The 24,682-nt window shown below is 36.4% G+C and overlaps 2 protein-coding genes across 8 annotated transcripts; both read left to right on the top strand.

Annotated features, from left to right (window-relative positions):
* The first annotated feature begins 126 nt into the window (after positions 1-126).
* FKGP (L-fucokinase/GDP-L-fucose pyrophosphorylase) lies at positions 127-14,851 on the top strand. 6 transcript variants are annotated; one of them, XM_088963281.1, is made up of 7 exons: positions 127-716; positions 6,158-6,440; positions 7,463-7,827; positions 8,817-8,943; positions 9,524-10,540; positions 11,913-12,646; positions 14,264-14,851. In XM_088963281.1, the coding sequence occupies exons 1-7, from the start codon at positions 372-374 to the stop codon at positions 14,660-14,662; spliced, it is 3,270 nt and encodes a 1,089-aa protein (XP_088819407.1). In that variant the 5' UTR covers positions 127-371; the 3' UTR covers positions 14,663-14,851. The 6 variants fall into 6 exon arrangements, with proteins under 6 accessions (XP_088819407.1, XP_088819409.1, XP_088819408.1 ...); XM_088963283.1 differs by having other exon boundaries at positions 139-716; positions 11,913-12,641; XM_088963282.1 differs by having other exon boundaries at positions 139-716; positions 14,214-14,851.
* Positions 14,852-16,087: 1,236 nt separating this feature from the next.
* On the top strand, positions 16,088-20,945 carry LOC148881049 (NC domain-containing protein-like protein). 2 transcript variants are annotated; one of them, XM_088963280.1, is made up of 4 exons: positions 16,088-16,753; positions 16,849-16,997; positions 17,130-17,260; positions 19,965-20,945. In XM_088963280.1, the coding sequence occupies exons 3-4, from the start codon at positions 17,167-17,169 to the stop codon at positions 20,687-20,689; spliced, it is 819 nt and encodes a 272-aa protein (XP_088819406.1). In that variant the 5' UTR covers positions 16,088-16,753; positions 16,849-16,997; positions 17,130-17,166; the 3' UTR covers positions 20,690-20,945. The 2 variants fall into 2 exon arrangements, with proteins under 2 accessions (XP_088819406.1, XP_088819405.1); XM_088963279.1 differs by having other exon boundaries at positions 16,493-16,756.
* The last annotated feature ends 3,737 nt before the right edge of the window (positions 20,946-24,682 follow it).

Genomic DNA, 24,682 nt, shown 5'->3' with positions numbered 1-24,682 from the left:
CTCTCGGGTCTCGACGGGTCCATGGGTGTTAATATTCCATTCATTGTTAACCGCGTTACACGTCAGTCATTATACACGTGTACTTCCGCAAGAGGGTGTTGATGGGATGTCTCAACTCTCACGAATGACGACGGCTTCGTCGGTAGGCACGAAGGCACCTATTGTGATTCTCTCTCTCTCTCTCTCTCTCTCTCTCTCTCTCTCTCTCACAGCTTTCTGCGGTTGCTCATCTGCTCACTGCTGACTGCTGAGCTTGACCTTTCCATTAGTTTGGCTCTAGTGGCGGGTACGAACCAAGGGGAACAGAGAGGGATGGTTGGTTAGTGTCTATTTGCGGTTTCTACAACGAACCTAGAGCTAGAGAGTTAAACATGGAGACTAATGGAGATAAGGGATCCTTGAGGAAGATGAGCAGGGGAGATTTGGCGACAGTCCTACGAAAGTCATGGTACCATTTGAGGTTATCGGTTCGACACCCTTCTAGGGTTCCGACTTGGGATGCAATCGTCCTTACTGCTGCCAGTCCTGAACAGGCCGAGCTCTATGAATGGCAACTCAGGCGGGCCAAGCGGATGGGCCGGATTGCAAGATCAACCGTTACTCTCGCTGTGCCCGATCCGGAGGGCGCACGCATCGGCTCCGGTGCTGCTACGCTAAACGCCATTTATGCTCTCACCCTGCATTTTCAGAACTTAGGTGTCGACTCAGAGTCAGAGGTACTCCAGTTACCATCTCTTATCATTATTTGCGTTTTTATTTTAGTTAACCCAGCATGATTCGACAAAGACTCTCAAATCTCTTCCGAAGAAATGGGTCTCAAGCAAAAGCTCATTTTGGACAAAGTTTAACAATTTTCTACATTTGATTTTTTTTCTTTAATTTTTATAGCTCTCATTACTGAGATTTTCTATTAGGTAAGGTCAAAGATTCTTAATTGGAGGTAATGATATGATCTTTCGATATTATAACAAGGGCATAATGACGCGTACTTGCATATTGCACATGCAAAGGGTATTTCCTCCAAAAAAAGGAGCTGAATTATAAGAGAAATGATAACATCTTTATCATATTTTCATTCCTCAATTAGGCTTTTTATACTATTCCCTAGATGGATAATTGCCTTAAATAGATTAGCTACGAGAAATTTTTTTTTTCCACACTTGGAAATACTCAAGAAATTTTTAAAAGAAAAAACGACAACAATGCAGCTCTTCTAATAAGCCACAAACTGGAATAAAGAAAAACCAATAAAAATACAAAATAAAGGAAAATGTTGCATCTCATCAATCTTGTGATATGTGCAATCTCTTTTCCAATTTTCCAGTTACTCAAAACACCTGAAACTAAGAAAAAAAGGAAATATTGTTGTCTTTACCAAGGTTCAAAGTATCAACACAATAAGCCTTGTATTGGGCATATCTGCCACTTGCCAATACGCCTTTTTTTAAGGCTAACCCCAAAACTAACTGTTTTAAATGTTAAATAATGCTTAAAATCTCGCCCCTTCCGTTGTATCAGGGTGTATCGATACCTTGGTTTTTATGAAATTTAAATCCAAAGTGCATTTAGTGGAGTTTATGATGTTCACCACAAATAACATCTTATGATAGCAAGCAGTGGCTTTGACATCCAATAGAATGGGCGGCATCATCTAAGCCTTGTCCCAACTATATGGGATCGTCTACATGAATCCTATTTTACCATTCTGTTCTTTTTCAGTTTTAGTGCCATCTCCATTGTTAAATTATGAGCCCTTCTAGCCCCTTCAACTTGCAATAGACTGTTTCTTCTTATGGGTATTGTAGATTTCTATGCATGTGATCAAACCATCTTAGTCTACTTTCTCTCATTTTATCACCTATTAGAGCTAACCCCTAGGTTTCTTTGAATGACTTCATTTCTGACCCTATTCTTTCTAGTTTTTCCACCCATCCATCGGAGTACAAAATTGGAGTACTCCATCTCTTCATCAAGGTAAAGTTTGATGGCTATAGCATTGGGAATCCTGGTAATTCAGGTGTTGTTGGATATTTTATAAACCATTCTCAAGACATTTGGGTGATCTATTCAGGTTTTATTGGTGTTGAAGACTCCAAACTGGCTGATCTGCTCTCCTTATTTCAAGGACTAAGGATGGGATGCTCTTTAGGATATGTGAACCTAGAGGTGGAAAGGTAACTTACAGAAAGTCATTAACTGGATGAGGATTGGGAAATTCGGCCCTTGGCAGCTATTTCATTATATTTGAGCAAGATTTTTAGAAATTAGTTTGAAATCTTCATGTTCAAAAGTTAGCTAATGCTCTTGCTGGCTACTCTATGTCTCTGCAGAGGGAGTACATAGACAGACGTTGGTGATCAAACCCCTCATGTTTGTATATTAGCTAGAGGATGGGAGCAGAAGGACTAGCCCTCTTATATTTTAATTTGAGGAGGGTTAATCATGCTCTTATTTCTTTATACATCATTTCTTTCTCTATTGTTTTCTAAAAAAATATTCTGATCAGTTACTGATTGAAACAAAAATGCATTATTTGAGACATTTGGAAGAGAAGAACTACTTGATAGGATTGGCAAAATAGCTAATACTCAAAGTGCCATATAACTTTTAACTGGACATCAACTGGAAGCAAAAAGAGAGCCCATTCAATGTTTCCATTCGAGGCATTAGATTTTCCTTGTCAAACATGTGCAGATGCCTGAGATCGAAAGGGTTTTTGGCTAGAATAGAAACAAATTCATGGTCTTGGATCCAAGACTTTGACTTTCTTTTTTATCAGTAACAATTAAAACATTTTATTAGGCATGAAAATGTATGATAAATATCATTATCATCATCTAAGCCTTGTCCTAACTATATGGGTCCAACTACATGTTTCACCATTCCATTATGTTTAGTGCCATATCTGTAAGTACATGTAGTTTACCATCACCAGGACTATGACGAAGATGTTAAAGGAAAACCATACGGAGAAATCCCAACCGGGACATCTCACAGAAACACTTTATCAAAATGATGGAAGGCTTCACACACTTGCAATGAGCACAGAGAGCCATCCGGTACTTGCGATGGGCATGAAATGCCTGTTGGGACCTGCGATGAGCAATGAGTGTCACCTAAGACTTGCAATGGACATAAAATGATAGTGCTAGTATGAGACAAACCCAATATACTACTAGTGCCTTGCGATGGACACGAAATGACAGCCCATGCTGTAACGAACGGAGGATAGACCTTGAGAATAGTGACACCCACTTGTGGGTGATTGACATCCCTTCTGGTCACAACAAGCTGTGATGAGGCACCTTGGGGGCGATCGAGCAGAGACCCGAGCATAGTCAGATCTAGAACTTGTCCTTAACATGTGGCCACAGGGAAACCCATAAGGGGATGTAGTTTTCATGTTCCACGCGAGAATCCTTAGGAGAAAGGAAACTTTGTCCTTGAAGGATCTCGTTGGACATGTGACGAAACTCCAATGGTGCTCTCTTAATAGCCGACATAAAGACAAAGATCCCATTTCTTAATAGGAAATGTCTCTTTTGGGATCTTTTCCTAATAGCCTTAAGATTCCGTCTATAAAAAGGGGAAACAAGCAAGACACAAACAGGAGAGTCCTCAGAGTTTTTTTTTTTTTTTTTTTTTTTATCAGAAAAAAGAGAATTTAGCTTTTTATTAAATTGAAAAACAGATTACAGTTTCTTTATCTACTCTGCACTCTGGAGTATTAGGATATACAAATAAACCCAGATTATGTAGATCAACATCCCACTGTTGTGATACAGCCAACTATAGTTTAGCCCAAAATAGAGTAGATCTATTAACTCCCTGTTTTGCTAGAGTACCTGCCAGTCCATTCCCTATCCTTTTAAGCCATCCAAAAGTGGAGTTAAATCTTTTAGCAAGAGAATCAATCTCCTTGAGTGCAAATCTGTACTTCCATGGTGCTGAGTTTACTTTCTTAGCCCAAGCAATAGGAGAGTCCTCAGAGCTTACTAGTCGAGACCCTTTCATCCCTCTCTCCCTTCTTCTCTCTCCATGGCCATCCTCCTATTGCTTGGGCTAAGAAAGTAAACTCAGCACCATGGAAGTAATTTGGCTTCAGAAACTTGACAGACCGCCAGTCAGAGTCCATGGTGATTACATATCCATTGTTAAATTATGAGCACTTAAATCATTTCTTGCTACTTCAACCCATACCCTATTTGGTCGGCCCCTATCCTTTACCAAATCTTACATTATGGTCTCAAATTCCCACTGTGGGGGGTTGAACCCCAGTAATTTGGCTTCTGTTTGCCCCTTGTTTTGCAAGCCCATCAACTGCATTATTAGCTGTTCTTGGAATCCATCTAATGATTACAATGTATCCACAATGGTATTGCTAGCTTTCTGGTTCCATGATCTAGCTTTATTGCTTTTTAGCCATCTAATGATTACATGCAAATCTCCTTCCACCAATGTGTCCTTGTAGTGCAGTTGTTTTGTCAGCCTTAATCCTTGTAGAACAGTGACTGTTATTTGAAAATGATTTGGAGATGTTTGACGAAGGGGCTGTGTTGGTGGGGAGTTTTTTCCCTCTTGTTTGTCTCAGTAATCTCTTGTCACCAGGATTTTTTTAATGGATTTGTCACCTGGGGTTTTACTCTTCCTTATTTCCTTTTCATTTGAATTTCCATTTAGTATAAAAAAAAATCCCTTCCAACCCAGAGAATGGAGCTAAGATATTTCCTTCTTAATTTCTGGTAACACCCCAACTCCAAAAATTTCTGGATTCCCCAAAGATGCAAAAATGAAATTCAATTTGATCATGATCGGGGTTGGAGGAATCCATTTTATGATTTTGGCAGGAGCTACTATCTTCAAGTTAATTTACTTTTTATGTTAGAACATTGTTGGTTGAATATTTGTTCTCATAGTCTACCTTTTCTTGGCATTTCTTGGTCTGGAGTTGATTCAATACTGTTTGAGTGTTGACTCTCAAGTTTTTTTTTTGGTGGTTTGACACCACTAACCAAGGCCTTGATTCAAGAAGTGATGTAAATGATGCCAATTCAAAAAGAGATTTACAAGTTCTCTAAGTATTCCCTTCTAATTACCTATCTCTTTCTCTCTCACTTTTGATTCTTTGATTTTCTTATTTGATTCTTCTTCATCTATTAGTATCATACTTCTTGGTTGTCATTCTTTTTGATCAGTAACAGAAAATTTTATTCATTAATTTATTAGTAAACAGTTACAACAAGGATAGTCTCGGTTACAACTGAGCCCAGAAGCAGATTTCCCTATGGACCCCCTGTTTTGCTAGTTGATCCGCTACTTCTTGGTTGTCATTGGTTACTTCTTTTTGTTTCTCTGGCTTGTCCTACATCACTATGACAAGGTTGTGAGTTTGCTTTCAAGCCCCTAGGGTCATGTCATTCAGGCCGCATTTTTAGACTAATACTTCATAAAGGCGAGAGGTGATTAGATCTTTTATACAACTCCTGGATACTATGTAACTTAGGAGATTCTTTAAATGCGGTAATAGGTTCTAATGGTTAATCCAGGTTCTCTGTGTGGTTTATTTGTTAATTGTTGGGGAACTTTGTCTTGGGTGGGATAAGATTTGTTGAAAGGATTGGTTGATTATTTGAGGGGGTCAAAGTGAAAGTCCACGGCTGGATTGGTGGGCTGGTGGAGTTTTATTTTATTTTTTTCTCTCTCGGGTGATTCCTGGTGACCTTCCTTTGTATTCTCTTTTTTAATTTGATTACTACAAAAAAAAATATCTGTAACTAATCATCAACATCATGTAAGCCTTGTCCCAACAATTAATCTGTTACTAATGTGCTATCTAATTATCCGCTGAAGAATTGATGATTCATTGGACTTCCTACAATAATGATTAAACAATAAAAAAGACAAACTACAGCACGTTCCTACAACAACAATAACAATGATTAAATATTTAAATTGATGATAATTTGAATACATTTGAACGATATGCGCTTGTGATACTATATTTTGCATGTTAATTATGAAGAATATTTTATACTTCTATCGTAATGTTATCTTCTTTTCCCCTATCCCAAATATCTCCTTGCATTTTTCTGTGCACAAATATAGATACATAAGTTTTCTCTGTTGTTGGCTTTGATTGGGCATGTATCATCTACAGGTTGCAGATACCAAGACTGGCAGTTCAGGAATTTCAGATTCGTGTATAAGGTCTAAATCTGAAGTAGCTCCCCAGTCATTGGCTAATTTCATTGCCAAAAAGCATATACTATTGCTTCATGCTGGAGGTGATTCCAAAAGGGTGCCATGGGCAAATCCAATGGGGAAGGTTTTTCTACCATTGCCTTATTTGGCAGCCGATGATCCTGATGGACCAGTTCCACTACTTTTTGACCATATACTTGCAATTTCCTCATGTGCAAGACGAGCCTTTAAGAATGAAGGTTTCTATGTTGGTGGCCTTTCTTTTGTGCATATATGAAAATTAGCATTAGTTCTGACAAGTAAATCACCTCAAGTTGAACTATTTTTGTTTCATTCCCTTATCTGTTTGTGAACTTCTCTTTTCAATTAATACAGTGGTGTATGAACTGTCCTTAAATGAAGTTGCCATGTTTGTACACAATTCAAGCTCTGTCAAGTCTGTCAGGGGTTGAGAGTAATGATCACATATTCACATTCTTGAGAGAGAATTATTAAAAACAAAGATGCAGGGTCATGAAAGCAAAAAAAGAAAGGCACTTCCCCCTAATGCAAACTGCTCTTCCATTCTAATTCCTTATATTGTGTTTTTGGCAGCTTTTGATCTTGCTTCCAATTATTTCCTTAAGTTCATGCACTGCAGTAGTTATGAGCCTCTTAGAAATTACAGAATTTAAGGCACAGAGAATCCACCTGGTCTAATCTTACCATGTAAAGGAGCAGCTGGGGGCTGGATGTTAACACTTCTTGCTGGAGTCCAGGTCTGCTCCCCACACCAATCCCGCAGCACATTGCAGCCATGTATTGGGAACATCTCCCCATTAATGACAACATACAAGTATTGGAGATGTTCTCAATGTGAGGCTGAAATGTGCTGTTGGGAGAAGATCTGAGTTCTTCCTGTTGGAAAGAAACTGTTTTTAAGATGCATCTGGTCTTATAATGATGCTAGGAGCCATATGGGTTGTCCAGATTCTATTTTCTTACGGGTGCTTTGAACACTGTGGTCTGGTACATCATGTGGGGTCCAGTGTTTAAAAGTATAACTGGCAACATATTCCCCACAGTGTTGCAGTTCCATGGTGTTCATGACACCCTTATTATGCAAATATGGTTTGGTCAACCTGTTTGACTAGCATTTCTCTTGTGTCTTGATGTTAAATGGGTTGAGTCAAGCAAGCTAGGAATATTGTTTGCTTTTGCTGTATTTATCATTTTATTATATTGTAGAAATTGACTAGCAGCAACATATTTATCTTTGCAGGTGGCTTATTCATAATGACTGGAGATGTTCTCCCATGTTTTGATGCCTCTTCTTTGGTTCTTCCAGAGGATGCATCCTGTATTATCACTGTTCCTATCACGCTTGACATTGCTTCTAACCATGGTGTTATTGTGGCATCCAAAACTGGGACCCTGGATAAAGCATATTCGCTCTGTTTAGTTGAAAATCTTTTACAGAAACCCACTGCAAGGGAACTCATTGAGAACCAGGCAATTCTACATGATGGTAGAACATTGCTTGATACAGGACTAATAGCTGCTAGAGGTAAAGCATGGGAGGAGCTTATTGGGATTGCAAGTTCTTCTAAAGAAATGATTTCAGAACTTCTGAAGAGTGGAAAAGAGGCAAGTTACCATCCTTCAGTTTAATCTGATGGTTAGACTTAAGAACTTATATCACTAATGGATATAATGTTCTGTTTAGTGTTTAGCTAGTGCAGCTTCAAGTGGTTGGTGGGACAAAGAATAGTTTATTTGCTATCCAGGGGAGGGGTGGTCTGGATGTGGATTTAACATTTGTCATTTTCTTGCACAAAGTAGCTGCTCTGAGACTCAAATCCACTTTCTTGTGCTTGTCAGTCTGAAAAATTTCCATTGCACCAAGCAATAGCCCCTGCATTGAATCTGTAGGAGGGACAATTTTTGTGAAAGCTAATAATTCTTTTTATTGATAAATTTTCTGTGAACTTGAACTAGCCTATCAAATTTTATACATATGATACTTATATTTTACATACAGTTCAGTCTACGGATTTGTGTGGTGAAATGATGCATAAGTAAATTTTTAGTAATTGTTGCTGCATCTTTTTATTATTAAATGTGGTTTCAATATGTTCTTTTGCTTTTACCTCCACTTAAGTTATTTTCTTTCTCTTTGCGTAATTCTGCTCTTAGGCCCATCATATTTTCATTAAGGCTATGTTTGGTTTGAATGAAAAGGTAGGAATCGAAGGATTCCCTACCTTTTATTTTAAACCAAACACAGCCTTAGGGGTCTCTTGCAACAGCCTGTGGAGGCATTTCAGTTCTTTCACTCCTTCATAAGATCAATATTTGAAAGTATTTCAAGATCCTCCTGTTTTTTAATTTGGATAGTTCCATGTTTTCCTCCATGAGTTGCAAAGATCAAGTAAATTACTGAGTTTATTTTTGTTGTGTTACATAAGCTGGATTTTCCATGTTATTTTCATGTCATTTTATTCTTGTGGGACTTTTTGCAGGTTAGGAGTAATTAAAGAAACTTATGTTATTTATCTCACAAACTTAAATGCTGGTTTTCATGGTTTCTGTGTTAGACCTTATCAGTGTTTGATGGCTTTTCAAAAGTTCTGCAGATGAGTCTATATGAAGATCTAGTGGCAGCTTGGGTACCTGCTAAACACAATTGGTTGAAGCATCGCCCTTTGGGAAAAGAACTGGTCAATGGGCTGGGAAATCAAAGAATGTTCAGTTATTGCGCATGTATGTTGTACTTGGTCTGAAGTATAGGAATCTATTACTCTTATACTAAAGAAACGTAAAGTCAAATAAACACATACATGGATATTCATAAAAAAGAACTGAATATTAAAAAACTGCTGGTGGAAGGCGACTCTAGGCTGGCTGTTAGTTGGCTACAGAAGGAAGAATTAAGTCTGTAGAAGTTCTTAAATGAGAAAAAGAAAATTAACCAGCTAACTCAGAACATGGAAATTCAGTTTCAGTGGTCCAAGAGGAGTGCTAATTCTATGGCAGATTCTTTGGCCAAACAAGGGGTGGGAAGAGCTAATCTCTTTTGGGCATTGCTGTAATTTGTTTTCTAATTTTAGGGAGGGTTAAGTGAATTTACCCCTCCCTGTTGTAACTTTCTCTTTTCTATTCCTCTTAATAAAAGTTTCTGTTATCAATAAAAAAAAATCATAAAAAAGAAAAGCACATATACAGATGTTTTGATGCATAATTATGCTTGTATCCTAGTTAACGTTGTAGATTTATGTTAAAATGAACAACCATTGTTAAAGGTTTTATTCTTATTTTATTTTTTTCCCTCATTTAATTGCAGATGATTTGTCATTCTTACATTTTGGAACCTCTAGTGAGGTTCTGGATCACCTAAGTGGGTCTGGTTCAGACCTCGTAGGTAGGAGGCATTTATGTTCTATTCCAGCAACCACTGTATCAGACATTGCATCATCTGCTGTTATTCTCTCAAGTAGTGTTGAACCAGGGGTATCAATTGGGGAAGATTCTATGATATATGACTCATCACTCTCAGGCAGAATACAGATAGGATCTCAGTCTATGGTTGTTGGCGTTAATATCCCAGGAGATGGGGAAAATAGGCAACCGGGAGATTCACTTCAGTTCATTCTTCCAGATCGCCATTGTCTTTGGGAAGTTCCTTTGGTAGGATACAGAGGAAGAATTATTGTCTTTTGTGGACTTCATGATAACCCAAAGATATCATTTTCTAGGGATGGAACTTTTTGTGGAAAACCATGGAAGAGGATCTTGAAAGATTTAGGCATTCATGATACTGAAATTTGGAGCTCTTCAGATATTAAGGAGAAATGTTTGTGGAATGCAAAGATATTCCCTGTTCTGCCTTATGTTAAGATGCTTAGTATGGCAATGTGGCTAATGGGTCTAAGTAAATATAAAGACCGATCTATGCTTTCAATGTGGAGAAGTTCACACCGTGTCAGTTTGGAGGAATTGCACAGATCCATAGACTTTCCCCAGCTTTGCCTTGCTTCCAGTAATCATCAAGCAGATCTTGCAGCTGGAATTGCTAAAGCCTGCATTAACTATGGTTTGCTTGGACGAAACTTATCTCAGTTGTGTGAAGAAATTCTACAGAAGGAAGAATCGGGAATTGGAATGTGCAAAAACTTCCTATCCATGTGTCCCAGTCTCCAGGCTCAGGACTCTACAATTCTTCCCCAAAGCAGGGTATACCAGGTGCAAGTTGATCTTCTTCAGGCATGTGGAGAAACAGCAACATCTCTCACAATGGAACGAAAAGTTTGGGCTGCAGTTGCTAATGAAACTGCTTCAGCAGTAAAATATGGATTTGGAGGTAATGTCTATGAATACTTGTTTCCTTCCCTTCTCTTCTTTCCTCCCATCAAAACCAAATTTAGGGGGTGATCTGTAGCGTAGATGAGAAATTAGGTGGTGTGCTTTCATCCACACAACTCCCCAACAGGGTAGTTGTTCTGCACCATGGACAAAGATGTGTGGATGGAACCACACCACACCTCCATGAGCGTTCTGTAAGGTGTGGTGCATTTCAGTTCACACACTGTGTTTTGATTCCATGCATCTCAGGTACAACATTTGAGATGATCTGTATGCCGTTAATCATTAAAAAAACAATATTTTATTTTTTAATAATATACACAATAGAAGAATATTAGTAAATTGCTAATAATATCAATAATTAATAATAATTAAAAATGAGTAATAACATTAATGATAATTGATAATATTAAAAATAATATTTAATAATAATCAATAATATGAATAATGACTAAAAATAATTATTAACATTAATAAAAATAATATTTGAAACTTAATAATTAATAAATAAATATCAATAATGTTGCAATGATAAAATGTTGTATGTTTTTAGGGTAAAACACATCGTGCTTTGAGAGTGCAAAGCATGGGATCATTGTGGTAATAAATTTCCACGGTAGTGCGGATCTGTCCACAAGAAATAACCGTAGATGATAAATTGCCCTGTGGTTTGGACCAATCCACGATATAGTGCGGTTCGGTCCACACCACGGTGCAACCAAACGACTAGATGAAGTGTTGCACATTTCAAAACAGAATATCACATGGACACGCCACTGTTCCAAACACCACCTTAGTTATAAAAAAAACACCTTGTCTTCAATTGTATCACTATGATCCCTAGCTTGAGTCTCTAGGACCGTGGTTACTAGAAATACTTACTGTGTTGTAAATGGGTTATTATCCTTCTGTTTGTGCATAGTAATGCTTATATTACCTGCCAATAAAATAAGTAAATAAAAATGAGACTTGAAAACATGTTTGACCTCTTTTGCTGTTGAAAATTTCAATTCCCCTATTGCTGCCAATTGGAGTGAGCAATGAATGCAGTGCCATCTTGAATTGAGGCAGCATATGTTGAAGAAACAACATCTGAATTGGTGCAGCTAGAGATAACTTTACCAAAAAAAAAAGTGAAAAAATAATAGAAATGATGGAAATAAAAAAATCGTTTTAACTCAGTTTGCAAATTTCCCTTCCCCCATGATGCAAAATATAAACCAATATTTTTTATATTTCTTTCTCTGCTAAGTTTCTGCATTGTTTCACCAGAATGTGCTTGAGTTGAATATTTTATCACATTGTGAGCTCATATTCTATCTATGATTGTTTCATGGATTTTGATTCGTAAACTTACTTTCTTTCCTCAGATCATCTCTTGGAGTCTTCCCATGTCATATCTCTTTCTGCAAATCAAGAGAATAATGTCAATGCTTCTGTTGACCATTCTTTCTACCAGAAGAGAGCAAGGGTAGAGCTTCCAGTCCGTGTAGACTTTGTTGGGGGTTGGAGTGATACTCCTCCCTGGAGTTTGGAACGTTCTGGTTGTGTTCTGAACATGGCAATAAGACTAGAAGGTTCTCTACCGGTTGGCACCATAATAGAGACAAGAAAGATGGTTGGAGTGCTGATTTCTGATGATGCTGAAAATCAGTTATATATTGAAGATCCTTCATCTATTACTTCACCATTTGATAATGATGATCCATTTCGTCTTGTCAAATCTGCACTGCTTGTGACTGGTATTGTTCATGACAAGATACTTTCATCTACTGGCTTACATATCAGGACATGGGCCAATGCTCCCCGTGGTAGTGGTTTGGGGACTTCAAGTATATTGGCAGCGGCAGTTGTTAAAGGACTTCTTCAAATAATGGAAAGAGATGAAAGTAACGAACGTGTTGCTAGACTTGTTTTGGTTTTGGAGCAGATCATGGGCACTGGAGGAGGTTGGCAGGATCAAATTGGGGGATTGTACCCAGGTATTAAATTTACTTCAAGTTTTCCAGGAATTCCGTTAAAGCTTCAAGTCACCCCCCTAGTGGCTTCACCACAATTGGTGTCAGAGTTAGAGCAACGACTGCTGGTGGTATTTACAGGTCAAGTAAGTCTCCAATTTCCTTGTATTAGTGTACACCACTGCCTTTTCTGTTTCTAACTGAATAAAATAACTGAAAATGCATCACATAACTAGTTATGGTTAAAAAAAATGAATTTTAGAAGCCTGCCCTACATTATAGTATTACTACATGTTGGGAATGTAGAGTAGTATACTAAGTCCTCGTTCCTTTGGTCTGTTTTCAACCTCTGATGTCTTAAAAGCAATTTTTTTACCTCATATCTTCATACTTCAAACATCAGATCTGACAGCATTCTTATTTTTTGTCCCCAAAATGCAGTAGTATTCCAAGGCCTTGTAATATTATTTTATTATTATGTTATTATTTTACGTAAATTTTATTAATAATAATGTTAATTATCATTAACGTAAATATCAATTCTCATAATCAACTACAGGGGAAAAATAGTAAAATAACCATTTTCAGAATTCAACATTCAGATTTCATAACAACTTTCTCTGCATTCAAATTCAAATATCAGATAAAACAAAAGGAACTAATTTTCAAAGTACTTTCTTTTAGAGCTTTTTTGCTTTTAAGGCATCAGACTTTAGACCAACAGAAACAACACCTAAGAAAGGATGCCAACCTTTCAGTGAGTTGGCAACGATTTTATGTCAAGTTGCTTTACAGAAATGTTATTTGTTGCCACGTGCTATTGTAACCTATCAGACAAAAGGATGCCAAAATTTCTTGGTGGAAATAAAATAGTGCCAACTTTAAGTGAACATAACATGGGCCCTAAAATCACTTTGGAGTTGAAACTTACTTCACTCAGAAATGTATGTACAAAAACATAGTTGGCTGGTTTGATTGGTCTTCAAAGTTGAGAAATTTGTCTTTAAGTGGCCAAATGATGCCTTGAAAGCTTTATAAAGATTATCAAAGAATGGGATTAAAGGTAGGTTCCTCGTGGAAACCAAAGAGACTATCAATCCCCATCACAGATCCTTTCTTTCCCTACCATAGATTCTATGATTCATTTTGCCCCTTGCAGATTGAAGCTACCACATTTCATGTTAAAGCAGGAAGTAGACTTGTTTAAGCCTAAATCATTATTCCAGGAATACCTTATTAAACTTTCTACAGTGCAATCCAAAGAGGAAATTACATGGTAACATTTGTCAGTAGTTAATCCAGAATCCCATATGAAGGCCATATAGTTTTCAAGTATATATAACATTTTATTTCATGATTTTCATCTTGCAACCATTAAAGATATCTATAAAATTAAATATGTACTTCCATGGAGAGGACCGAGAGGTTGGTATTTATGCTTTACAGGGCATTCTGATTGTAATCATTTTGCTCCTTCTTACCCATAAGGAAAATGCGTGCATCATGGGCCTTGTCTATTAGATGCCAAAGCTCAATTAATCAAATATTGGGGTTAATGTGGCCAGCACCATTGATGCAAGTCTTGACCATACTATAAATCCTTGAAACCAGAAAAAGTTGTCTGCTAATGATCGTTGTCATGCCCTCTTCTAGTTCATTTTAGCTATCCTAAATTTTGATCCAGTTTAATCGAATTATGTATTTTTTTATCAGCAACAGATTATCTACTTTTGTCTAAAGTACATGCCACAACCACCATACAGGTTCGGCTTGCAAACCAGGTCCTACAAAAGGTGGTAATCCGATATCTCCGACGTGATAACCTACTCATCTCCAGTATTAAGCGCCTTGCTGAGCTGGCCAAAATTGGGCGGGAAGCTCTCATGAATGGAAATATAGATGAGCTTGGGGAGATAATGCTGGAAGCTTGGAGGTTGCATCAGGAACTAGATCCTTACTGCAGCAATGAATTTGTAGACAGGCTCTTTGCATTTGCTGATGACTTTTGCTGCGGCTACAAGCTTGTGGGTGCTGGTGGTGGAGGATTTGCTTTATTACTTGCCAAGGACGCTCATCGTGCAAGAGAACTGAAACATTTGCTAGAAGAAGCTTCAGATTTTGATGTGAAAGTCTACAATTGGAACATCTTTTTAGGACAATAGTTGAAAGATAGTTATTCTTTGATGATAGCATTTTATATTTATATTCTTTATCTGTATTTCAATTCCTGTTATTGACTGGAATTGTATTTATAGAGCATCTTATTAAAGTGAATATTGTACTTGGAATGAAGGTTTACGATGAAGGCAAATAAGATACAATGCAGAATAATGGTCGCTTTTTCTTGGTCAGCTTCTTTTTATTTTTATTTTTTTCAACTTCTTGGCATTATTGATTGATGTTTATATAGCAAGTGTAAACCATACCCCTTGGTTGTGTATTTGAATGTCATTGACCAGAATGATTGCCATCCATTTTACTTTTTTTAATCATTTTTTTTATTGCAGAAGTTATGCATGGAGCCACATTTGTCTTTGTAGAAAGCAAGGTACTTTTCTGTTTTTTTTTTTAAGCATAAAAGGAAAAATTCAACCATGGTCATTTGGTAAATTTGTCATCCAAATGGATGGGTAGAAGTTGTTCAGTTTTCACCAGGTAAGTTAGAAACGTAAAGTTCACACTGTCATTAACTGGTCAGGTTTTGTAAGAGTCAGCCTCAACTTGAATCCAATCCAAACCTATTTCTGAAACTAATCAAACAAATGATGATTCTCCTCTCTACAGTGTTTTTGATTGCACATTTTTAACTTTTCGGACACCATGGTTATACACCGTAAGTACATGAATTTAAGCATCACTAGAATTGAGACAAAAGTTATGCTGATGTGTGCCGTATGTGTAACAGTGAAAGCCGAATCATTTGATACATATTCAGTACTAATAAAGTAATAAACGGACATCTGGATGATAAAAAGATTTTAAAAGTAAGGGTAAAATACAAAAACCTCTCCCGAAGTTTTTTACAATCATAAAAACCTCCTCTATAGTTTTATTTTAGCAAAAACTTTTCATTTATTTTTGAAAAAATTGACAGATACATCACTTCTGTCAATGAAAAACATTAAACTGATGACCATTTTTTTAAATACCTATTTTACCCTTTTATGAATTAATGTATATCTATTTTTATTAAAATACTCTTATCTACGTTTTATACTCTTTATCCCCTTTTATTATCCCATATTCAACTTTTTATGTCTGAAAAGGAGCTATTAGAGAGGAACAACCAACGATTTCAGTCAGGTGGGTTCTCTATTTTCATTTTAATGCATAATGGTCCTATAAGAAAAAAAATCATAACAAAGATATGGTTGAGAACAAACAAATAAAATTAGTGAAACATAGCAAAGAAATGAATAAATCAAACTCCAAGAAAACATAGCAAAGAAGTATAAATCCAACTCAGTGAAGAAATTAAAAATGAATAAACATATACACTACAGAAAATGAAGCAAAGAAATACAAAAAAATGAACTCACATAATAGAAATTAAATTCCTTGGATTCTCAGAGAATGAACACAGATCTGTTGATCAATACTTTGATTCTCAAAGAAATAACAGTGGTAGATTCTCAGAGAATGAACAACAAAAATGGTTTTCAATGAAGAACAGCATTAGCCTTTGGTGAAGAACAATCTGGATTCTCAAGAATGAACAGCAAAATAGTCTCCAGTGAAGAACAGAGAAAGAATGATGGTCTCTGACTCTCCAGTGAAAAACGTCTGGATTCTCAGAGAATGAATAGCAAAATAGTATTTGATGAAGAAAGTTTTGGGTTCTCAAATAGTGAAAAACGGTCTGGTTTCTTATATAAAAAAGAAGGAATTCTAAGCAGTTGCTCGATTAAGGGCAAATACGAAATTTTGCAAATTGATCAGATGACGCTTAAAGGTAAATATGTAATCATACACGTTTTCTGTCTTGATGATTTGAGGGAAGGGAGGTATCTAATTATTTTTTTCAAAAATAGAGGTAAGGTTTTATGATTGTAAGAAACTCAAAGGGAGGCTTTTGTAGTTTACCCTAAAAGTAAAACGGACCTATCACCTGTGCTGTGGTCAACCGGCGCTTCAGTCTTGTTCTAGAATCAATCTGTGGTGGAGGTGGACCCCTGATCACCTGAACGAAAAAGCATGAAGCATTGAACATATGCAGATTGAAGCAGCTTCTTCACATCCTAAGAGAATCCAAAGTGGTCTATTGTTTTCCGTTACTTTGTTTTATTTATTTATTTTTTGTTAAAATCTTGTCTATCCTTCTCAAGTCAAGTAGTTTGGACCTTGGTAGACGGAACGGAACAAGGGCACCTATTCCTGACTTGACGATCACTTCTACGTATACTCAGATTCCGTCTCCTCTTCCTCTCCTTTTAGTCTTTACGAGTAGACGGGTAAAAGGAAAAAATAACGAAACGAGGGAGTCAGTCAACAACGAAGGTAACGTAATTATTAGTATTTTTTTGGCATTGTTATTAGTATTTAAAGCATATGAGTTGTTGAACCGATCCTTCGGCTTTCTCATTTTTCTGTCTTCTTCTCCCTCCAATTATACTCTACTCTTTATTCCAGAGAGCAGAGAAAGCAAGAGATTGAAAGCGGTTGACAGATGGGTCTCCTCTCCAACAGGGTAGAGAGAACCCAGATCAAAGCCGGGGATCATATCTATACCTGGAGAGCTATCTATACTTATTCTCACCATGGTAACTCCAGTCCCCCCCCCCCCCCCCTTTCGTCTTTGCAGAACCATATAATGTGGGTTCATCTTTTAATTTTGGTTTTTGAGTTGGTTTTTTTTGGCTTGTCTGTTTGAAGCTCTTTTCTGCGACTTCTATTTGGCGTGCCTGTTGGGCTTCTTTATAATGCGGATGCTCATGATCAAATAGATTATCTTTCCCAAGGCTTGATTTGGGTTTTCATTAAACTCTGAGATTTCACAAACGGTTGATGAAGCCCCGTGAGGGTGATTTCGCTAACTGCACTTTTGTTTGTAGGGTTTCATCAACATTGTATTAAATCCACTGTTTCTATAGCGTTTCCTTGATGGAAGGTGGATAATTAGGTAGGTTTCTTTGCTTGTAAATCTATGCATGCGATTCCTTAGTTAAAGCATCTCAGTAATCCAAAAAATATACTCCCTTTGAGTATTCACAAGGTGCTGAGATAAATGGGTTCCAAATTACAATGGACGGGATTTGGACTTCTTTCAAAATTGGGAGTTTCTTTTTTTTTTTTTCTGCAATTTCTTCGCCAGTTTTACTGCTTGAAAGGGGGAGGGGGGAAGGGGGAGGGAACAAGGGAGATGGTAAGCTGTAGCATGTTTCTTCTCAGGTAAATTTAGTGTTGTCCAGGGAAACACTTCGCCCATTTACTGTGTTGGAAATCAAATCATAACCAACCTCTCTTAATTCTGGTTTGAAACTGCCTTTGATCCCCTTTAAGAGAAACTGTTAAGAGATGCTGGCAAAGGGACATTACAACATGACAACCCCGATACATATTCGTATTGCCTTATTTTTGTATAGAAATGGAATAATATGTGGAGTTAAAAAAGAGATTGGAAAATTATGAATATAATATGGTAAATGGTACATTATGGAATATGGAGTATGCGATGTGTATCTATAAAAAGCTCATAATTGAAAAAGGTACTAATTGCCTTTTCCATCCTTCCTATTTTTTCAACTACAATGCCTACAAACTATGGGAGAGGATGGATGGTCATGCCAATAGATTTTTAGAAAATTTGCCGTAAAGAACTATTTTATTTTCCTTGATTTGGAGGCCACAACAATCAGCTGAAGTACACGGGACATATGTCATTACCACATTGTTGGTACAATTAGGATTCATGACCAATAGATGCTTTAAACTCACCACTTTTGTTATTTTGTTTCAATAATCCATATGAGGAAGAGATTGAAGTGGATGTTATACAGGATTAGAACAGTGTAGATGAAGAGGAAAGGTGCATATCAAATATTGTGTGAAACACACATAGATGGAGATAAGGAGAATTTTGTTATTTTGTTTCAATAATCCATATGAGGAAGAGATTGAAGTGGATGTTATACAGGATTAGAACAATGTAGATGAAGAGGAAAGGTGCATATCAAATATTGTGTGAAACACACATAGATGGAGATAAGGAGAAAAGAATCTCATCATCATCTAAGCCTTGTTCCAACTATATGTGGTCAGCTACACGATTACTGCTCCACCATTCCATCCTGTTCAGAATCATATCCATTGTTAAATTTTGGGCCCTAAATAATTTGTCAGTACTCCAACACAGCCTGTACCTAGCCATCCTAGCCCCTTCAATTTGTAATAGATCACATTTTTTTTACTGGTGCTGTATGTGGTCTTCCCTGCATGTGCCCAAAGAACAGGAGATGCATGAGCTTATAGCAGACCTTACTGGTGATCTAGCTTAACAAAGCCTGTGCATCTTCTGTTTTTTACTGGTGCTATAGGTGGCCTTCTCTTCTAGCCCTGTTGACAGAACATAGGTCATTGATAGAGTGAAATGACGAAACAAGATCCTTATAACAGACCTTATATAGTTGGAATAAGTTTTTGCCAAATTGGTGATATGTATAGCTCATTATTTTTCTTTCCTATTTTTCCCTTGGTGTAAAGTGTAAACAATATTTATCTTTGTTCTGCAGTAGGTTGGGCACTGCCACACTAATACTAAAAGCACTTGTCTGCGTATGTTTCTTCTTTGTTCCTGCATGTCTGTATGTTTCTTCTTTGTTCCTGTATGGCTGCGATAAGGTAGATCATAGATGGATTGTCCAACTTTAATAGATACTGACCTTCTTTGTAGATTTTTGTTGCCAAATTCCACCTTCAGAACTGTGCCCTTTAAACTCACCAATTTCATAACCTCTTGTACATCTCCTCCCTCTCATATCTTTTCATATTGATAGAACCTTTTTTTTTTTCTTTGGTTTGAAGTGTTAGCATACCTGTTCTTTTGCAGCTTGTGGGACAGGCCTCTGCCATTCAGATTTAGTAAAATTTGTTCTACTTGATAATTTGTATAGGTCACTGCATTTTCCTATCCAAGTGGTAATGTGTATTATTTCTGGAAAATGTTTCTAATGGTTACGAGAAAACAAACAACATGATTAGTGCTTAACTAACAACATATCAATCTCAGTTACTGCACTCATGCATGTTTGCATTTGAATATGTAATTGCACTACTCCACATTATGCATAAGGGCATGATGACATGTAATATAGCCTTCTCATATGAGTTATCCAGAGTTCTCTGCTTCCGTAACTTTTTGTTCCAGATCATCATAGTAGATATGGTAGTTAGCATAACTTGTTTGCACATTTAGCTGACAACCTTTGTAATGCTTTTAAGTTCCATTTGGATTGGGAAAACATACAGGAATCTATGTTGGGGGAAGCAAAGTGGTTCACTTCACGCGTGAACAAAATGCAAGTTCAAGCATATCTTATCCTAGTTCAGCTTCAAAACTCCCATCAGCCTGCCCTATCTTCCCTGACTGTGGATTCAGGCAACCCAATAGCGGTGTTATCCTCTCTTGCTTGGATTGCTTTCTTGGAAATGGATCCCTGTACCACTTTGAGTATGAAGTCGCTCCATCTTATTTCCTCGCCAAAGTCCGTGGTGGCACATGCACCACTGCAAAGCCTGATCCCCCTGAAACTGTGATCCACAGGGCAATGTATCTGCTACAGAATGGGTTTGGGAACTATGATGTATTCCAGAACAATTGTGAGGACTTTGCATTATACTGCAAGACAGGTCTTCTGGTACTTGATAAGTCAGGAGTGGGTAGGAGTGGTCAAGCTTCTTCTGTCATTGGAGCCCCGTTGGCAGCCCTTCTTTCATCTCCTTTAAAGCTGCTAATTCCAGGTCCTGCTGGTGTTGTCACCGTAACAGCTGGAATGTATTGTATGAGCAGGTATGCCACTGATATAGGTGTCCGAACTGATGTAATAAAAGTGGCAGTTGAAGACATGGATGCAATCCTGGGTTGGAGTGGTACAAGTGAGGAAGAAGCCGAGGATAAAGAGGCTTCTGACAGGCAGAATTCGCACAGCCTAACAGGCAGTTCATTGATAGTGAAACAAAAAACATCTAGGTGACGTGAATTTCCTTTGTGTGGCCTGTGAGTTTGCACTTATTTGTTCTTAAAAAGATTAGAATCAGCAAGCATTTGATTGACACTAATAAATTGAATATATGACTATGTGCTAATCGTTTTTTGTCCCATATGAGTTTGTATTAGGTGTTCTAAAGTTGTTTACTCAGAAAGTTATGGAGTGAACATTAGTAGCAAGGGAATAATGTGGATTTGGATTTGGATGATATTTGAGAACTTGGAAGAAAACTCTTTAGTAATCCATTCTTTGTAATTGATAAAATGCCATGCTAGCTCTTGGCTACCAAATTCTTATTTATTCATAAATTGTAACTCATACAGACTAGTAAATCTGTATGTTCATTGCACATGACAATTTCAGATAACAATAATAATTTTTCAGTATCCCTGTATCCATTAAAAAATATAAGTAACTAAAACATGGTGTGCTAGTAGATTTAAATTTTGTATTTTATTTTCATTGTTAATAAAAATACTTCTTATTTATCATATTTATTTTTGCTTAATGTGATAAACATATAATATTAGAGATGTGCACACTTTTTTTTGACAAATTTCATTATGGCATCATGTTTTGACATATTTGACTTGAAAGAGAAAACAATCTCATTTTTGGGAAATTTTAACTTTTCTATTCCATTTTCATAATTAATTGTAATAACAATTATTGTTTATCACACTTATCTTTGTTTAATATGACAAATGTATAGTATTTTAGATATGCCAAAATTTTTTATAAAATTTCTACACTTTTAATTTATAATTCTTTCTATTTTTATTTTTTGTTTAATTATGACATTATTGGTTGACTCATTTAACCCAAATAATTGGATTAGTAGGGTGCAAGTTTATATGTTTGTATATATGTATACATGTTGGGCTTGGATTGGATTGGTCAATCATCCTCATGCTAAAACTTGACATAAATGTATGCATGTGTATATGTATACATGCGTGCTATATATGTCTATATATATATACATGTATGCAAGTATGTATATAGTATATAGTTAGACTAGGCTCAAGCTACCTAACGCTAGGCCTCTGCATAGATCAAAAAATAAAAGAGTCTAAACTTTTGGGCAAGGCCTATGCCCAACCCAAGAACCAAAAAGCCAAGGTAGTTCGTTTAAAACTGCATGTTGGGTTGGTCCAAACTCATATTGAGCCCATCCAGTTTGCACCTACATGGGTCACTGGCCACCAATTAAATGGAAATTTTCTTTTTGAGTTGGTTTAATTTTTTATTCTATTTCCATCATTAACAAAAATAACTCTAATTTATCATATTTATTTTTGTTTAATATGATGGAATGCATAATATTGGAGATGCATCCAAATGTTTTCTACAAATCTTTTTTATTTTTAATAATTCTCTCTCTCTCTCTCTCTCTCTCTCTCTCTCTCTCTTTTTTTCATAAAATTTCTATTTTTTAATTATAACAATGTGCATTGACCGATTTGACCTAAAAGGTTGAACCATTAACTCACCACTTGAATATGAAATGTTTCATTTCTAGGTCATTTAAATACTTCTTACTTATCATACATAATTTTGTTTAACATGATAAATATATAATTTTAGAGATGTGCCTAATTTTTTTGTATTTTTATTATTTTTAATTTTTTATCATTTAACTATAAGACTATTGGTTGACCAATTTGATTTAGATAGTTGAATTATGTACCCACCACATTGACATGTTCTATGTTGGGCTTAGACAAACTTTTAAGCCTACGGGCTCGGGCTTTCCCAAATAAGTCCAGCCTTAGCCCGAGCCCAACTTAATAATAGTTAGTATATACATAATAAAAAATATCATATATTATTAATAATATATTATAAAATATATGTCCATATCAGGCTTGGGCCTTTGTCATTTTCAGTTTATAAAGAGGCCAAGCCCAGCCTAAACCTATATAGGCCATGAACAAAAGGACGTTTTAGTTTTCAAATTGAATTTGAACACAGGTTTTGTATTGTTAAAATTATTGAGTATAGATTTAATTAGTAGAATTGATTGGTGAAACAAAAATGCTTAAATAAGGATGTAAGGAGGGAGAATGGAAAATATCACCTTAATGAAAGAGAATTGAATGAGTAAAAAGTAGTAGTTTAAATTACATTTTTCCCCTCACTGTTAGAGAATGACCAAATTCAAAATTGAGGGTATTTTAGTCAAGAAAAAGTCCATAAAGCTCGTTTATTTAACATACAGTAAATGTGAAATTTAATGAGAGGGGCTGGGAGTTAATACCTAAAATATAAAGATTAATAAGTGGAAATGGAATGAATTTAATATAAATAGAAGATCAAATTATGTTTTGTGCCCTTACAATAAAAATGGACCAAATTCAACAATAAGGGTATTTTAGTTAAGAAGATTTCTAGAATTAGACCTCATTTCCACTTTTAATAGTAGTATAGATTAAGCAAAAAGTTTGGTAACAAAGAGCAATAAACATAAATTTAGGCTATGTTTGGTTTGAAGGAAAAGGTGGGGAAAGGTAGGGAAACCTATACAAGATTTGTAAAGGTTTCCCTATATGTCCCTTCCTTTCCCTGCTTTTTCCTTCAAACCAAACACAGCCTTAGGAAACTAATTTTCCTCTCCTTTCTCACAAGTGGTTTATTTGTTTTTAAGTTTTTGGGTTAATTGCTATACGTACCTAACTTTCAAATCATTCGTGACTGTTTCACATGTCGGTTAATTTGTTTTCAAAATCCCAAATGTACCCTTCTATTGTCTCTTAGTGGTACAAAATGTTAAATTAAGACATTTTTCTACTTTCAATGGAGGAACAGGGAAGACTCAAGTTGTGGCTCTGATTTAATTTAGAGAACCAATCGTGAATAAGGCAGGCAACAAAAGTGTGGAGTGCTCTATGAGAAACTAGATGAGAACATAGCAGTGACGGGCTGTAATAGGTTTGGTTTCAGACCTGGCTGTAACAAAGTGGAGATGAAGACCTCACAAGTAGATGACCAGTGGTGATTGCAGCTTAGATATAGAAACAGGAACCACCCTTGCATCAGATCTGTCAATCAGAAAACCTCCCTTCCTCTTGAAACATGGAATACCCAGATCCAGATTAAACATTGCCTGGAAGAGATTTGAGGGAGGGGAGCTAAACTCACTTAGGAACGAAATTAGAGGATGATGACAAAACTTTGGTCACTACTCAGTACTATACTCTTCAAAATCGCTATCATTTTTGTAACTAGGAAGAGAAGGGATGATTCGAGATCTTATATACAACAAATGGATGAAGGAGCAGAGAGACTAAGCAGGGAAGAGCCAAGGCGTTGCTGGCCTCTGCCCTTGGCTCTCTTGGTCTTGGGTGTCTCTTACTTGGCTGCTAACCGAAATTAAGTGGGTCCATTACTGTTATGAAAATACCCTTGCGAAGAGAAGAAGAAGAAAATGTATATTTTAAATATTTAATGAGCAGTTAAGGACATTTTTTGTCTTTTACAACTTATCTGCTAGACTAAACCTTTGAAAGGTCAACGAGGTATATATAACTAGGTTTTAGAAGTTTAAGGTATATTTAAGTAGTTTCCTAAATATACATAGTATACATAAGTAATTAACCCTAAATTTTTACTCTCTCCCCCTTCCCGATTAAGTCTTATTCGTTTCCTCTTAACTCTTATTTCTTAAGAGGAATTTTTTAACTTTAAGAGAAAAATGAGTGTTTGTTTCCTCTTATCTTTTATTTCTTAGGTTATGTTTGGTTTGAAGGAAAAGATAGGGAAAGGAAGGGAGAGACAAGGAAACCAATACAAGGGTTGTAAAGGTTTCCCTACCTTTCCCTACATTTTTTTTCAAATCAAACATAACCTTAAAGTGCAATCATACAACTTTTAGTTTTTCAATGATACCCCCAAAAAGACAAACTCATATATGGGGTCAAAATGGACATTGATAATTTTCAAAATTCATAACAACATTCTCTCATTCAGAGTTCAATG

This window comes from Nelumbo lutea, chromosome 1, assembly GCF_056320005.1.
Source record: "Nelumbo lutea isolate HS-2025 chromosome 1, American lotus-T2T, whole genome shotgun sequence".
NCBI classification, from domain to species: Eukaryota; Viridiplantae; Streptophyta; class Magnoliopsida; order Proteales; family Nelumbonaceae; genus Nelumbo; species Nelumbo lutea.
The sequence above is the reverse complement of the archived record's forward strand: the minus strand, read 5'-3'. Positions and strand labels throughout refer to the sequence as shown.